The following is a 16,014-nucleotide window of genomic DNA, read 5'->3' as shown; positions in this document are numbered from 1 at the left end:
TTATCTTTGCTTCAGACTTTCACCCCAAAGTTTCACCTTTAAACTGGCTCATGTAGGCTTGCAACTTAGGTGACCTATCACTGGAGTTTGAGACATTCATCCTTCTCCTTGCCTGCTGCTCAGCCTTGCTAACTTTTTTTTTTTTTTCATTTGTCCTTCCTTTGCCTGAGATTCAGCTTTCTTTGCAGATTCCATGCTCTCTTGTACTAATCTGTAGGGAGAAGGTACTTGTGCTCCCACAGAGGCCTGAAGATTTGCTAAGGACAACACAGACGCTCTTCTAATCAGTGTGAAGTTCCCTCCTGAGAGTATCCAGGGATTTTAGCTCAAGTGGAAGATCTAGAAACCTCCCAGCTGTCTGGTGCTTAAAATACCAACCAGAGGAAAGTTGGACCCAGATCCAGCAAATATTTGGGTCTCATCTTCCCTTTGATTTTAACCAGCCCTAAACCCTGACCTGTAAGCTTCTCAATCAGCTAATATTACAATGTGGAGCAAAGCAACATTTAACCTTTGAAAATTTGGGCTATAGTATAAAGCTTTTCAGCACTTTGAATTTTTTTTTCCCTGTAGGCATATACAGATATTCAGAGAACCAGATGTTAGTAAACTGAAGAAAAACTATTGCCGCAACCCAGATGATGATTTTCATGGTCCCTGGTGTTACACAGATGATCCTCTCGTTCCCTGGGATTACTGCCCTATTTCTCGATGTGAGTACTTGGTATGCCTCAGGCACTGTCAACTGTGCTGTCCCAGTGAAGCTGTGGTGTCATATGCGTATGAATACCTTTCTGTTGTCACTTGTAGCAGTAGAAAATGTTTAAGTCCATCAAGAATCGATTGTGCATGACTGAAAAGGGATGGACAGAATCTGCTTGTGCAATATATGAACAAGGGGTCCTTTTCCTTGACCAGCTTAGAGATTTCAAGGCTTATTTATGCAGCAGGAGCATAAAAGAGCTATTGCAGATGGTCAAACATTTTCCAACAGATCTAGCTATTGAATGAGGGCTGGACGGAGACAAAGAATTGTCTAGTGGTCAGAATTCTGGCTGTGGCCCCAAGAAACCCAGGGACAGTTATCTTCTGTGCTACAAGCTTCATAGCCTCTTTGTGTGTTCTGCATTTGTTTGCACAGTTAGGATAACTCACGATATGTATGTTGATATGTATATGTGCTATATAGATTCTTCTTTCAGATGATTTAACTCCTGGCAAGAATTAGGAACATCACTCCTCCAAAGCTGCATGTTAAAATCTAAACAGCCTAAATAAACAGAATTAAAAGTCATAAGCACTTCAGTAATAAACAGAAGTGGAAAAAGATTTATGCTGAAAAATGTGCAGTTCACATTTAGGTTAAAGATTTTTCTCTTACATTTTTATTTCTAAATGACTGTGCTGTGTATCCTGAGAGAACATTTAAATGGTAAATCAGGCTTTTGAATACATGACTGTGATCTCTAGAGGTTAAGGATATGTTACATTCATTCCTAGCAGCAATCTGCTGCATTTCCTCATAATCTGGACTGCAGCATCTCTAAGAGCTACTATTTGAAGTCTCAGGTGATATTTTGGCATCTATGTGAAGAGTAAACAAACTGTGCAAAAGGTTATTTGTGTCAAGGTAGGTAAAGAACAACAGCTGACGAAATATAAATATTATTCACTCTGACTTAATTATCTGAATCTATGAATTCCTAAGGAAATATTTACAGCAAACATTGGTAGAGTGTATGGCAATGGTGATTATTATGATTTCTGGAATGAAACTCCAGAGCTGAAATATTTCTGTTGTACAGTCGTAACTTGTGTGGACTAGTATTAAACTACTACTAGCTCCTTAGATACTGATAACCAGCTTAATTAGTACAGACAAAATTCTGGCAGTTCCCAAGTGTACTTACTTGGTGCCTTTAACTAGTCTCTTCAAACTGCACTATATATATATTTATATGCATACATACACACATACACATATACATACACATGCATATGGGTATACGTGCACATGGAAATTTAATTATGTATATAACTGTATACCTTTATATATATATTTTTTTTTTTTCTTAATGATGGAAATCTAGTTGGATGAGACTGTTTAAATTTTGCCTGTGCAAATTTTCAGTAGCTGCACTTCTGGCTCATAATGCTGTGTCACCCTGCAGGCTTCACTGAAGACAAACATTTTGAACCAGGTTTAAGCAAACTGGTTGTAACTGTATTTTGACTTCAACTAGATGGAAGAACCGAACCAGATTTTGGGCAATACAAAATATTTAATTCTTATTTCATTCTATTGCAATGAAATTCTGCCTTCTTGTTAATCCTTACCAAACTGTGTTTTTGCAGATTATTAAAGAAATCATTGAAGTTTAAAATGCTGTGAACTATTAAAATTAACAATGTGCTTTTTGCTGTTTATTTTTATTGTATTCAATTTTTAGATGTATTTTAATTTTGTATTATGGATATCTCATGTGTCTGTCTAGGTGAAGGGGATACAACTCCTACTACAACCAGCTTGGATGGTAAGTAAGTGTGCAGATGTACTGTGCAGTGCATGTATTGTATCCTCTAAGACTAGCCATTTCTTTCTGAATGGGAAACAAGAGAAAGATCAGTTAAAGTCACAAAAACCATATAGCTTAGGAAAAATTGTTTTTACAAGAGGAAAATGTAGAATAGCTTTATCATGCTCCTTTATCTATGCTCACTGTCCTGTCTTGCCAGTGGTGAGATATGCTAATGACACTCAATGTTTGCTTTATAACTATGTAAATCTCTGTAAAAAATCTACTTAAATATATGTATTTTATATTCCTTATGAATATTTATATAGACTGACCCAGCTTCTCTGAAGTAGTTTTGATGCTCTAGAAATATATTTCACTAGCACAGGAAAGTTAATCCATAATAAATATTGACCTTCTTGTGGTGCTTATGTGCAACTGTACAGGTTTCCTACCGCTGTTTTTAGTAAAATATGATCTCTGGACCTGCTTTCAGATACTGTCATTCCTTGTGCTTCAACAAAACATTTGAGAGTTGTAAATGGAATCCCAACACAAACTAACGAAGGATGGGTGGTTAGTTTGACATACAGGTAAATATTACTTTGATTAAAAAGACAATACACCAACTAGGATATTTGTTTTGGAACTGTAGAAAATGTTGACCATAATAAGAATACTTCTAGATCACAGTTAAATTCTGTAAAAGCAGAAAATCAGGATTCCTGGAACATGAGGTGATTCCATAGTATTCACTCCATCAGTGAAATGTTTATATAATTGTTATTACTACCTTACACCCATAAGCTCGTAAAGCATTCTTAGAATTCTACTCTTTCAATTAGCCACTGCAGACCTGTCCATATCATTGGCTTAGCATCCAGCATTTTACTGCTTATTTTAGGGACTGTTACCAGAAAAAATTGAGTTTCATATCAATATTTTCATTTTAACAGCAGGACATTTAGTTGTGAAGTATTGGATTCAGGAAATATACCTACCTCAACTTTAGCTTTCTGCTCATATTATTGCATGCATTTGAAATGCAGTTTGTTAAAAAAACAAAAAACAACCAAAAAAACTGAACCCCAAGTAAAAAAAAAAAAAAAACCCACAAAAAAACCCAACCCAAAACAAAACAAAAAAAAACCCCAAGACACTAACATGTACAGCTGGAAATGTGTATTACATTATAGCAGATCTTACTTTGTTACTGTGTAAAAGCCAGGACGCAGAATTACTGTTTCCTACATTCATTACTCTAGTTCATAACTCATCAGCTGAAAGTGTGAATCATTAATGTGAAACACGAGATATATTTCATGCATCAGCCCTGTATCTACTATTATGAAATAAAAAAAGAAAAAATAAGGTGGGTTTTTTTTTCTGTGCTGTACTCTGTACTGAAGGACATCTCACTGCCATTAGCTTATGATTTGGCAACTATTTTAAAACCAGGTTATAAAATAGGTCTTAAATGAAAAACTGGGGTAAAAAAAAGATAAAAAGTCTATTTTCTACACTGATTCATTGCTAGAGAAATTCTGAAAATCCTTCCCATCCTTGGAAATCTTTGCATCTTATGAGCTCCATTCAGAACTAAACCTTTGTGTAAGCCTAGAGGATTGTCCAGAAAGACATTTCTAGAGGAACACCACTCTATTCCTAGACTAAATAACCAGATAGGTGGGCTGAATCACTCTCTGGAAAAGTGTATCTTTGCACTTTCTTTTAAAGCATTCTTGATGTTTTAGGAACTTTTAGGCAGGTAAGGTGAATTACATCTGGGTGACTAAAATTTAAATAGTTAATGTTGTTACTCAAACCTGGATTTTGTGCTATGCAACAAAGTTCCATTAAGCAGATGAGTGCTTAAATGATTGCAGATTCTTTTATGAAAAAGGGATTCCTAGAATGCTCCAGCAGCAAAATGTATTTTTAAGTATTACATGTGGGCATAAAAATGTAGTTTTATTTTGTATTGTTACCAAGGAAGCAAATAGAATGTTGTCTGAAACAAAATCCTAATGACTTCAGGACTTTCTGCAAAAAACTAACTGTACACCTCAAAATGGAATTGCCATGTCTGAATGGTAAAGGCTTAGTTATAATTAGAAACTTGTATTCATATTTGGCAACCAAGGTCCACCTCTAAATGTTAAATTAATCAATGACATATTTTCTTATATATCTGATCCAGATTCTGTTATCAGGTATATTTAAGTGTATTTGAATAAAATTAATCTATTTCATGGAATCAGTTCTGGATTTGTGCCACATTTAAATAAGAAGTTTAACCTTCCTGTGTGTACTAGTCAATGATGCAGTCTTGTAATTTTCTTTTGATAATTAGTTAAGCAAACATAATATGCAAGAACACATTTATACCCCTGATTGTGACATTTTTATAAAAAAAATCTGGGCAAAATCTATATTTTAAAAAGAATCCAGCCTTTTGGACCAGATATTTTGTTCTTCAATCAAAATATAATTAAAAAAAAAAAAAAAAAAAAAAAAGGAGGCAAGCATCTGTGTTATTCTGCTGCCTTTGAACTCCATATAGAGTCTGGGCTCCTTCCAGCAGTTCTTTGCAAAGCTTTGAACATTTGTGTGATTTGAATTTATAAATTGTGAGATTTTAAGCTTTTCCCAAATTGCTGACAATTCTAATTCACTTTCCAAAGAGCTGCAGAAAATAAATGTGATTTTGGAAGCAGAAAGAAGGAAACTAATTAATCTGCATTCCACAGTCATCTTTATTTTTTAAAGAACTGTCATGCTTAATTGTTTTAATTTTACTTGATATATTATGCTGCAGGTTTTCTATAATCACATGTAGGATGTCATACATTGCAGATTGTTTCCAACTGAAGTATGTGGGGACAGAAATCTCATAGGGCTGGTAATCAAATAGGAAGTCTCCACCTTGAGGTCAATGCTTTGAATAATACCTACATGAATAATGACCAAATGTTGTTTACATCTGGTGGCAGTTTGGGGACTTGTTTGAATGTTTCAGTCCAGGTCCTATTACAAAGAACTGGCTTGGTTTTTTTTTGTTTTGTTTTGTTTTTGTTTTTGTTTTTGTTTTTGTTTTCCTGGTTTGTTGTTTTTTTTTTTTTAAATTAAGTGTCATTATAAATTTGACTTTGAAACCACTAAATGAACAGTGTAGCTGAATTTCTCTTTCCTGCTGGTTTATACACATTGGAGAAAATGTCTGCAAAGTCATGTTACTATAATTGTTGAAACTGTAGAGCAAAGGTACAGAGCCATGTTTCTCAGGCTGTCAGTCAGCAAAAATACAAGGGGGGCAAAAGTACTCTTTTTGACTATGTAAAAACTAACACTTTTACTTTTTTATATTTTTTTCTTCTTTTTTTTTTTTTTTTTTTTCTTCCCCAGGAATAAGCATATCTGTGGAGGTACTTTGATAAAGGAAGAGTGGGTTCTAACAGCAAGGCAGTGCTTCCCTTCTCGGTACAGTAGTCTGTAGCTTTGCAATATTGAAATACATTTGTTTTCGGGAACTTATCAGCACAACATTTCTTCAACTGAAGTGTAGCATTTTTCCCTCCTGTTTGGCTTTAGCACTACTTTTCTGATGTAAAAGTCCCGTGGGACCTTGGTATTTACTGTTATTATTGTTGTTAATCTAAAAGAGTTCTGGCTATTTTACGTAGCAGTATAAATATGTTTTCCAAGAGTAATGTTTAGACAATTGCCTCTTTATAAAAATAATCTCATGCTTCTGCTTAACTGGACAGAATAAAATAGAAAAATTGGGTAAATCTCAAAAAGTTCAAAGGTTCATAATGTCCAAGCTTCAAAATGTTTGAATAGTATTAGGAAACAAAAATTAGATTTTAGTCACAGTAAAAGATAAAATTGTGTAGTGGCTTCAGACCAAAAACTTACATCCAAGCATGTTGATTTTGGAATAACAGTTGGCAGCATAAACCCATTTCTAGTGAAGAATATTAGTTAAGATCTTCTAGCATAATCGTATTGAGTTTTTTGAGTTATATTATTATACACTCAGCAAAACCCTAACCTTCTTTGCCTCATTTAGGTACAAAGATTTGAAAGACTACAAAGCCTGGCTTGGAGTCCATAATATCAAAGGAAAGGGAGAGGAGAAGCATAGACAAGTTCTGAATATCTCCCAATTGGTGTATGGCCCCGCAGGATCAGATTTGGTCTTACTGAAACTTAGCAGGTAAGTAGCTATTATTGCAAATTCCAGGATTTTCAACTGATAAATGAGATTCTTCCTAAATAATGCTTGCAAATTCAGTTCCCTAATGTTTTGATGTTGCAGATGGTGTCCCCATGGGGTAAACATACAATTGTAAGCAATTACATTTGATATATGCAGAAATGCAGATTCATTTACCTTACTCAGAAAACAGATGTTACTTCTGAAAAATCATGCCTACACTGTTTTTCCTGTTGTTGTTATTGTTTATTTGTTTGTTTGTTTAAAAATAAAACAAAAACAAAACGCCCAAACAACCCACATTGACTGGCTTGGTTTTTTTTTCCTATGGTTTTAATTTATAGAATAAGCACCAAATTGTAACTGAGATCCTTGTTTATATATGAGCTTTTAAACTTTCTCCATATTAGCAAAACTATATATTTAAATGAAATGCCATCATTACTTACTTTTTAGATGAAACTCCAAGTTAAACAGCATAAAAGTGGTGACAGCATTTCAAGAAATCTTTTGACAGTTAACAGCTGTAGCACAAAAAAAAGGTAGAAGAATCTGTCATATTCTTCAAAGATGGAAAAGAAAGGAAAAGAATTGGCAGTTTTTAATTGCTGTGGTCTATAATAGATTTAAAGTAATTTTTAAGATACCTTTTAGAAGGTGAAGTATAATTGATTTTATCTATTATTTGTTTTCTCTTTTTAGACCTGCCATATTGACAAATTTTGTAGAAATTATCCGATTGCCCATTTCTGGATGTACCATTCCAGAGAAGACCAGTTGCAGTGTTTATGGATGGGGATACACTGGATGTAAGAAACTATTTTTAAAAACTAAATGAATACGTTGACAGCTTACTTCCTCTTGTCATTATAGGTGAGGCTGCTGGTATTGCCCGATGCCACAGTTGTCCAATTGTAAATCTTTGAGCATTTCATCTAAGATCATTTAATATGAAATATTTTCTACTAGTCCATCCTTTTTTGTTTGTTTTTGTTTTGTTTCAGTGACAGGCAAAATGAGTCAAACATTTCAAAGAATGAACATGAGAAAAATATTGCTCTACAGGTTTTAAAAATATGGCAGAATTGTTTTGCAAAGTTCTAACCCTTTTTTGAAAAATTCTGATTCATCTACTTAAGCAGTCTCCTTCTGTATCCCAAAGCAGGCTTCCCTTTGGAAAAAACTAGTACAGAATCATGTAATCAAAGACATAACTAACACACACAAAACAGTGAACTAAGAATGCACAGGCAGCCCTAAGTCTGGCATTTCCTTACTTTTGAGTACTTGACTTTGCAACCTTACTACTGTTTATTAAACACAGTTTTTGCGTGAAGTAAATACAAATATGTGGGAGAACAGACATTTATTTAGTCTGGTAAATACTATATCTGGCTAATTATGTGTTGATGATAAAGTTAATAGCTGCCAGTTGACAATAATTACTCCAATAATTACTGTGCTCAAATGTCATTTTGCCACAGACCCTGAGTAAGCAGCAGCAACATCCTCACCCTGTCCTGGAAACAGAGCAGAAACTAGACAGTAATTCTGAGGCTCTTTTCCTTGTAACCATTACTCCACATTTCTTTGTGGGTGGCAAGTAATCTGTACCAACCCTCTCCCAGATGACAGCCTTTGATGTTCCCAGCACGGCCACATTAGCCATCCTCAGGGGGGGAATGGCTGCCAGGGATACAGGGAAGTCGGACTGCAGCATAGTGCAGCGTCACAGGAAAGCTTAGCTTAAGAGAACCGATAAGGAATTCGCAATGTTGTGGAGTTATGTAATACAGTAAATACATAACATCTGTCATTCAAGGACTTTGTACTATATTTTATGCACTACTTAATATAATCCTCTAGCATCCTAGTCAGGGAAGGAAAAAGTGATACATCCTTTTTTTTTCTTTTTTTTTTTTTCAAGAAAGTAGGATAACAATTCAGTGAAGGGCAAGCTTGGCATTTTCTTTTGATGGCTGTGCAGAGAACGGGCAGGTCCAGGCCTTTTATTTGTCTTCGCAGCTTGTACAGACTTGTCTTTCGACATGTAGAACAAGAGCAAACTCCACAGGGCTCCTGCTTCCTGACCTTCACACTGATGAATGGAGATTGCACAAAGCTGTGGCTCTGCCCTTGCAGGCACAAAGTCATTCAGGGTAGCTGAGCCAGCACAGAACCAGAAAAACTCTGCTCTGCTACAGTATTTTTCAGTCACACGTCCTTCCCTAGGCCATGGCAGGCCCTGTTACACCTTAACTCATGTTTAAGGCAGGGAGTAAAATCTTATTCTGCTGATGGGAGTGATAACATTCTCAGGCTCACTTTTTCTGATTTCTGTGACATGACAGGGCAAGCGGGTGGTGGGCTGTAGAGTAAACCTAGTTACCTACCACTTTCTTCTAACAGAAAAAACTTCTCCAGATATTCTCAGAGAACTGAACAGACGTGTGCACCAAACAAATTTCTTGCAAATCTCATTTGTAGCAAATATGAGAAATCCAAAAGGCAAATACATGATAACACTGAGAATGGACAAATATGTGAGTACTGGAGAGAAAGTACAATAACTGAATTTACATGAGTAAGTTTATCCTGTCTGTGTCTTCAATTGTTTTCTTCCCCCTAAAACAGAATAATGTTTTCATTCTCTTTTCAATCCTAGTAGTTAACTATGATGGCCTTCTGCGGGTAGCAAACTTGTTTATTTTGGGAAATGAGAAATGTAACCAATATCTCAAAGGGAAGATCATTGTGAATGAGTCAGAAATCTGTGCTGTGGCTGAAACCATCGGTGCTGGGCCTTGTGAGGTAGATATTACATTTCTTAATACATTCTTAGCAGCCATCAACCTGGCTGTTTCTTTCCCTGAAATAATTTGTTAGAGTTTTTTATAATTATTCTGTCTGCATTAAACTTGTACACAAAAAATTATTTTACTCTTTTGCATTGGAAAACGATTTGTATTTCTAGTGATCTATTTTCTGCCAGAGTGCAGGAAGAGATTCCTTTGCTTCAATTTCACTGTACCATCATAGCAGTAAAGGATTTACATGAATGTTAAATGTAATCATATGACTAAACACTTTGCTAGACTGAGACAAATTGGTGTTTTACATAGTAAGGGCTGAAGAGGGCTGTGTGGTAGCACCAACTGTATATTTTGATTGAGTAAAAAGCAAAGGCTGAAGAAAATTTTACTACTGAGCTAGATGAGGACTTGAATGCAAAATAGAAAAAAGTCACTGCTCAACAAAGTTGATAAAGTTATAAAGGAAGGAGAAAGATCCAAAAATGTACTGAAGCTCACTATTAGTGAGGAGGCTGGAGCATTTGGTCTCCCTAATCAAACCTGAGCAACATATCAGTGGGGACAGGAGAGCAACTTCAGTGAAAGTACAGTTTGATAAAGTTGTTTTGCTTGGGATTAGTTTTGATGATGGAGAAAAGATATCTGAGGAGAAATGCTGTAAATCATTTATTACAGGAAGATATCATTTTTTGTGTGGAAAGTCTGCCTAATGAGATGATGTCTAGAAGGATAGTCATGAGTATTACTATGCATTTAATATCTAGAGTAGAATAGATGATTTCCTAATACTGATGTTAACCAAGCAGTGACATTTTCCCTGCCCAGGGGTACTAGCAAAACCATGGGGAGACAAGGTGTTCATCAGGCTGAAGCCTCCATTTATTATTAATATTCCAAAGGATCGTTTTGTTATTGCAAAGTATTTTCTTCAAAATCAAATATTTAATCATAAATGAGCTCTTAGACACGTCAGGCCTTATAAATGAAACATCTGCATGGAAGTCTGCTGGGGATCCTGCACTTTGTTTTCCCATGCAAGAAGAAATGGACTGAATTAATATTAGCAATCTGTCTTAATCACTGCACGGTTTCCTGCTCCCTGAGTTCCCCTTTGAAGCTGCTTTCCTCAGCAGAGAACAGACAGAGAAACAAAATCAGATTGGCAGGTGAAACTCCACTGCTGAAAGTGTTTTATGAACTGCTCTGCTGGTACTGACATAGTTCAGTGTTCATATGGGAACTAATCTGCAGTCAGTCAGGAAAAAAACCCAACAAACTTAATAAAGGTCAAGCATTGTTGTGTGTCTGGTGATCCGGAGAGAATACAATGCTAATTGTCAGCTTTTATTTTTTGAAACAATATCTCACTTTCTGATATCTGTCTAGTTTTGTAGCTAGTTTGCTAGGTTCAGTATACATTTTGCCCGGATAAAAACTGCAATGTCTATGTTCAAGTCCCAAATCTATGCAAATGAATCTAAATTACCATTTCAATCTAATTTAAACTGGATGTATTTTAGTGCTAAATAAGACCCTGATCAGAGTTGGCCACACTCCAAATTTTCAGTGAATGCGTGTACTGGTGCATAGATGTCTCATTCACTCAGAATAATGAAAAAGAATATTTTAAGAAGCTATGCCTCAAAATTATGCCTACAAAATCTTACCTTTTATTATGTTTGGGATGCCGCCCCCATCCCACCTCCCCCTTGGCCCCTCCCCAGCCAATTAGTACACATAGATTCTCATCATAGGGCATTACAAGATGATTGACTGACAGAAGAATATTAACCTGCCTCTGTCAGTAGTTGATGCCAAGTCTGTTATAATAACAAAGATATTTATCAGTCAACTCACTTCCTGCTCAGCTGGTTTATGTACACATAAACAAATACTGTGCTTGCAGGTCACTGAAAGAGGAGAGTAAGGTCTGGTAGTATAAAGTCACTAGAATCACACATGAAGATGGATCACAGGGTTTAATTTGCATAGGAAGGAACCAAAGGTCAAAGGCCAACCTTGACAATGGTTCGTAGAAGTTCTAATCGTGAAAAAAAATATTGGGAGCTTGTTTTTGTCCTATGGCACGAATAACTCTATTGCCTGTTCACTGAGTGACGTCATCCCCAAAAGAAATGTCAATAGTAGATGGTGGGAGCTGTGTCTTGAAGCATTTTCAGAAGTGACATTCTCTATGTTTATTTTTTCCTAGCGGGATTATGGTGGTCCCTTGGTTTGTGAACAAAACAGGCTGAAGATAGTAGTTGGTGTCATTGTTCCTGGCCGTGGATGTGCCATTCGAAATCGTCCTGGGATTTTTGTTCGGGTCTCATATTATTCTCGGTGGATACACAAGATTATGATGACCTACAGAAAACCCTGAAAAACTCAACTTCCATTCAAAGAAAGACTTTGGACAGCATGGATTTAATGTGTAATGTAAAGATCAGCGTTTTTTTAACTACTTGATAGTCAAGTTTGTTGAGCTTCTTTTAATATTTATGGGTGTTTTCGGTGTTTTTGTCTATCAGTGTTGTTTTATAAATGTTGGAGTGACTTACAGTATATGCAAGTATGGTGACATATCTCCTGAAGATACTTGAATGGGTAAACAATTTTGCAAAGATATTATTACTGGATGATAAATGGTTTTGCAGAAATAGATCATATGACCTCTTTTATGCTGCTCTTCAGATTATCTTAGAAGGAGGAACAAATTATAGTTTTATTTAACACGCCCTATTCTTTCTATGAGCCATATATTTCTCTTCATATATGACGACCTACTGAGAGATAGATACATCTGTCAAGGACAGCATATATGATCATATTTCTCTTCTCCCCTTATAAGAGGTCAAAGATTTCAATACTTCATTAAAAAATAGTCTCCTTAGAAATTAATATTTTCATTATTGATGGACTTTGACAAGCCTGCCATAAGCAGAGTTCTCACAGAAGTCAGTATCACTTCTCTCCACACAGTGCTTACAGACTCTAGTTTTGCACTTAGTTCCTTCAGTGTGTCTGTAGCCCCTAAGAGATATCTCAAAACCCCTTTTGGATGAGGGAAGAGATATAGAAGTGGATTGGCTAGCAAATTATCAATCATTTTTTTAAAGTTAGTCCAAGAAATAGCTGTGAATTTACAATGCTAAAGAGAGTATTTCATACAGTTTGAAAAATTAACCCTGATTAGCTACTGGCAGATGACTTTGGCCATTAAGAGAAATTTCAATCAAATATGCCCAAATCTTTCTCAACAGACAAGTGCTAAAAATTCAGGTGATTCTAATTATTTCATGAAAGTAACTCTGTATTTACAGCAAGAAAAAGAATAGTTGAATCTCACACCTGACTGAGAGACTTCATAACGGGAAAAGTAAGTTATACATTAATAGTCTTTCAGAGACTTAAGATCTTTAATAAAACCTTACCTAGCTTTGGACAAAATTATATCCTTTGTATAATTCCTTTCAGGGTAATAAAATTATTGCTGAGATTGATATGATCTTGTATGTAATATGGAAAACATCATCAATAGTTTAGTAGCTAGCGTTTCCTGCCTGTATGTAGAACCATCATTTTCCTTTATGTTGATGGGGAAAGGGAACAAATAATCAGCATCTATGAAAACCTCTTGTTCTCCTTTAGGCATTTAGTTGTATGGCTGGGAGTATTATACAAATATGTTGTTATAGGTGGCACCAATTACCCTGTAATTTCTCAAAAATTGATAGAACATATATCCAGTTGTTAGTTTTACTACTGTACATGTAATTCCATAAGTAACTGCACTGTTACTTCACTTGTGACCATGTAATTGTATGTTTTTCAAGTAGCAAATTGTATGGTATGTTTATCATATCTAACTGCATAGCCGCTAAGCTGACATCCTGGTGTAGACATATAAAAGGACATTTCATTGAGAAGACGCAGGGTTGAATTCTGCCCTGGCAGAGAGTAACCAGTTCCAGGGAGCTGTCTTAGGAGGCAGCCCACATGTTGGCTTACCAAATTATTTTCTTCAGCAGTGCACTTTGACTTCAGCGGGACTCAAATATGCTTACATCTTCTGGTGAACTGGGATGAGTTTCAGCCCATGCTTAAGTGGCTTGGCTCGCTGAGATTTGTGTCAAGCATCCAGCAGATTCTACTGGCGCATAGGAAGAAGTCTTTCAGCAAGCAGAGCTTCTGAAATTCCTCCTGATGTAAATAGTCTCTTTGGACCAGATGCGACTTCTCTGTACAGCGGATCTTAGGTTGTGGATGCCACGCAGATAATCTGTCTTGATCTATTCTGGCTGCCTCTGAAGGCCTTACACTCCTTTTGGGCTCTCTTACTTACCAGGCCTAAAGAGGGCAGGATTTAGCCTGTTGTATTTACAGTTAATTATTGCCATGTATGTGAAGAGTGTATTCTTACTAAGTATATACTGACTATATCTTATTGAAAGGATTAACTTTTTAAGAGAGACTTTTAAAAAACTCCGAGTGAGTTTTGAATTCAGTCACAAGTAGAACGTGGATAAAATATATAATTCCATGTTCACTCTTTGTATTCTAAGAACTGTTACGTGCTCACTGTATTATATTTGCAGGCATTTTGTTATGTCTATCTAAAAAAATTGAATCCTAAAATATTTTAGTTACAAGCTTCTGCTGTGCAGAAGACTGATTTTTATATATATATATACACATATATATATATGATAAAAATACTGTTTTTTGTTAGACAACGTGTAAGGATTTTTACCTGTTTGTTCTGGGCAGCGCCTCAGTAAAATAAATTGTGCAGTTGATGCTCCAGAACTTAACTTGTTTGTATGTACTTGCTTATCAGGTGCTCTTGCTCTCCCTGTCTCAGTATGGAGGGCATGTGAGACTCTGAAGAGCAAGGGAAGAGAAGAATAACGAAATGTGGTAATGAATTTGTACTTCATTTATTCCTGTGAATATTTCTTGTTGGTACCAATGGTACCGTACCAGGCAACTGTTATAACTACAGGATTCTCTTAAGAAAGGACACTCTATAGATATTTTTTTCTCTGTTCTAACATTTTTCTCCTTGTAATAACAAGGGAACCTGTTCTAGTGCCCATCTAAATTGCTAGAAAACCTCTTACTAACTTCAGCAGGATCTGGACTTTACTTTGTAGATGTGGTTTTATTCATATTAGAATTAAAGGGTACAGCACTTAAATTCTTATCTAAGGACACTCTTAGATACTCCATTGAATTTCATCTTCATTCTCCTTGCTGTAACTAATCCTTGGTCTCCGAAAAGTGTAATAACTGGATATAAAATTTTGGAATTACAATCTAAAACCTGATTTTGTTCTACTGAAGTTAGTTAGACTTAATTACTATTTTCTTTGGGCGTTGGAACTGGCTGATGCTTCTTCCTTTCATTAAAGAAACCATTTTTCCCTTAAAAAAGCTTTTTTCCCTATCTCTTTTTCTCTCATAAACCTCACGACCCTCAGAGAACCTGTAGCTCTCATTGGGAATGTACTGGTCTAGATTTTTGCTGCTACTGCTGAAATCTTCTTCTCTAGTTTAAGATTAAATCTCTCGGAGGCATTCTGCAAACCCTTGCTGCAGGTAATGCCAATGTACTTGACAGAGCTACTCATTTGAGTTAGAGCTTTTCAGACGAGGGTCCAAATATATCTCTGATGGTCAAAATCTACTCAGGCAAAATGTCCCTTGAAATCAGTGAATGTGATTGTCAAAAGAGTGGGGGCTGAAAGTTGCCCAGTGCTTTTCCCTATGGCTGTGCACTGAACTACATGCATCCTTGTACACTGAAAAGCACACAGAATCTCAGCACCAGGTCAACTGCAACAGGAGGTGAGGTTTTATCGCCATCCTTCTGGAAGGCTGGTTGTAAACCAGTTGACCCCCATGGAACCTCTATGAAACCTATTGGATTGGTTGTTTAGCCTTGTTTCCTTATCAATTATTTTATTCCTCCCTCACATGCACTGGTATATTATTGTTTTATGAATGTTGGGGCTGCTGGCAGGAACTAACATGGCTTTTCACCCTAAAATTTTACAGTGTTCCTTTTTAAACATACTCTTGGGCATTTATGTATGGTGTTTCCCTGCATGGGATCTAACTTTAGGGAGCTGCCTGTGGAATTCAGTGTATGATAAGAGTATTTTTTTCATATTTAAGTAGGAAAAATAATGCTCCCATTAAATACAATTAGCTGAATGCCTAAGGAAAAGGGAACACTGTGGTTATAACTTGTATTACAAATCTTCTGTAATTAACGGCATCTTCATTAGTTAATAAAGTTGGTATTTTTGTAACCTTGTTTACTCTTATTATTCTTAATAAAATATTTTATAAAAAACAACAGCTTAATTAGCATTATATTTCTTATTTAAAGAAGAAGGTTTGGAACTCCATTGCTAGGCTCCCAATTCTAATTTCAATGCAGGATTTTAGTGTGCAGAGC

The 16,014-nt window shown here is 35.9% G+C and overlaps 1 protein-coding gene across 1 annotated transcript in view; it reads left to right on the top strand.

The window, feature by feature from the left end:
* HGF (hepatocyte growth factor) overlaps window positions 1-11,931 on the top strand; it is a 48,560-nt gene extending 36,629 nt beyond the window's left edge. Inside the window, exons 11-18 of the mRNA XM_074167712.1 lie at window positions 574-713; window positions 2,496-2,534; window positions 3,013-3,109; window positions 5,922-5,996; window positions 6,589-6,735; window positions 7,438-7,544; window positions 9,401-9,546; window positions 11,761-11,931. Coding sequence (XP_074023813.1) covers window positions 574-713; window positions 2,496-2,534; window positions 3,013-3,109; window positions 5,922-5,996; window positions 6,589-6,735; window positions 7,438-7,544; window positions 9,401-9,546; window positions 11,761-11,931 — 922 coding nt within the window. The remainder of the gene's footprint in view (window positions 1-573; window positions 714-2,495; window positions 2,535-3,012; window positions 3,110-5,921; window positions 5,997-6,588; window positions 6,736-7,437; window positions 7,545-9,400; window positions 9,547-11,760) is intronic.
* Window positions 11,932-16,014: the final 4,083 nt, after the last annotated feature.

Source organism: Numenius arquata, chromosome 2 (genome assembly GCF_964106895.1).
Source record: "Numenius arquata chromosome 2, bNumArq3.hap1.1, whole genome shotgun sequence".
NCBI lineage: Eukaryota > Metazoa > Chordata > Aves > Charadriiformes > Scolopacidae > Numenius > Numenius arquata.
The sequence above is the reverse complement of the archived record's forward strand: the minus strand, read 5'-3'. Positions and strand labels throughout refer to the sequence as shown.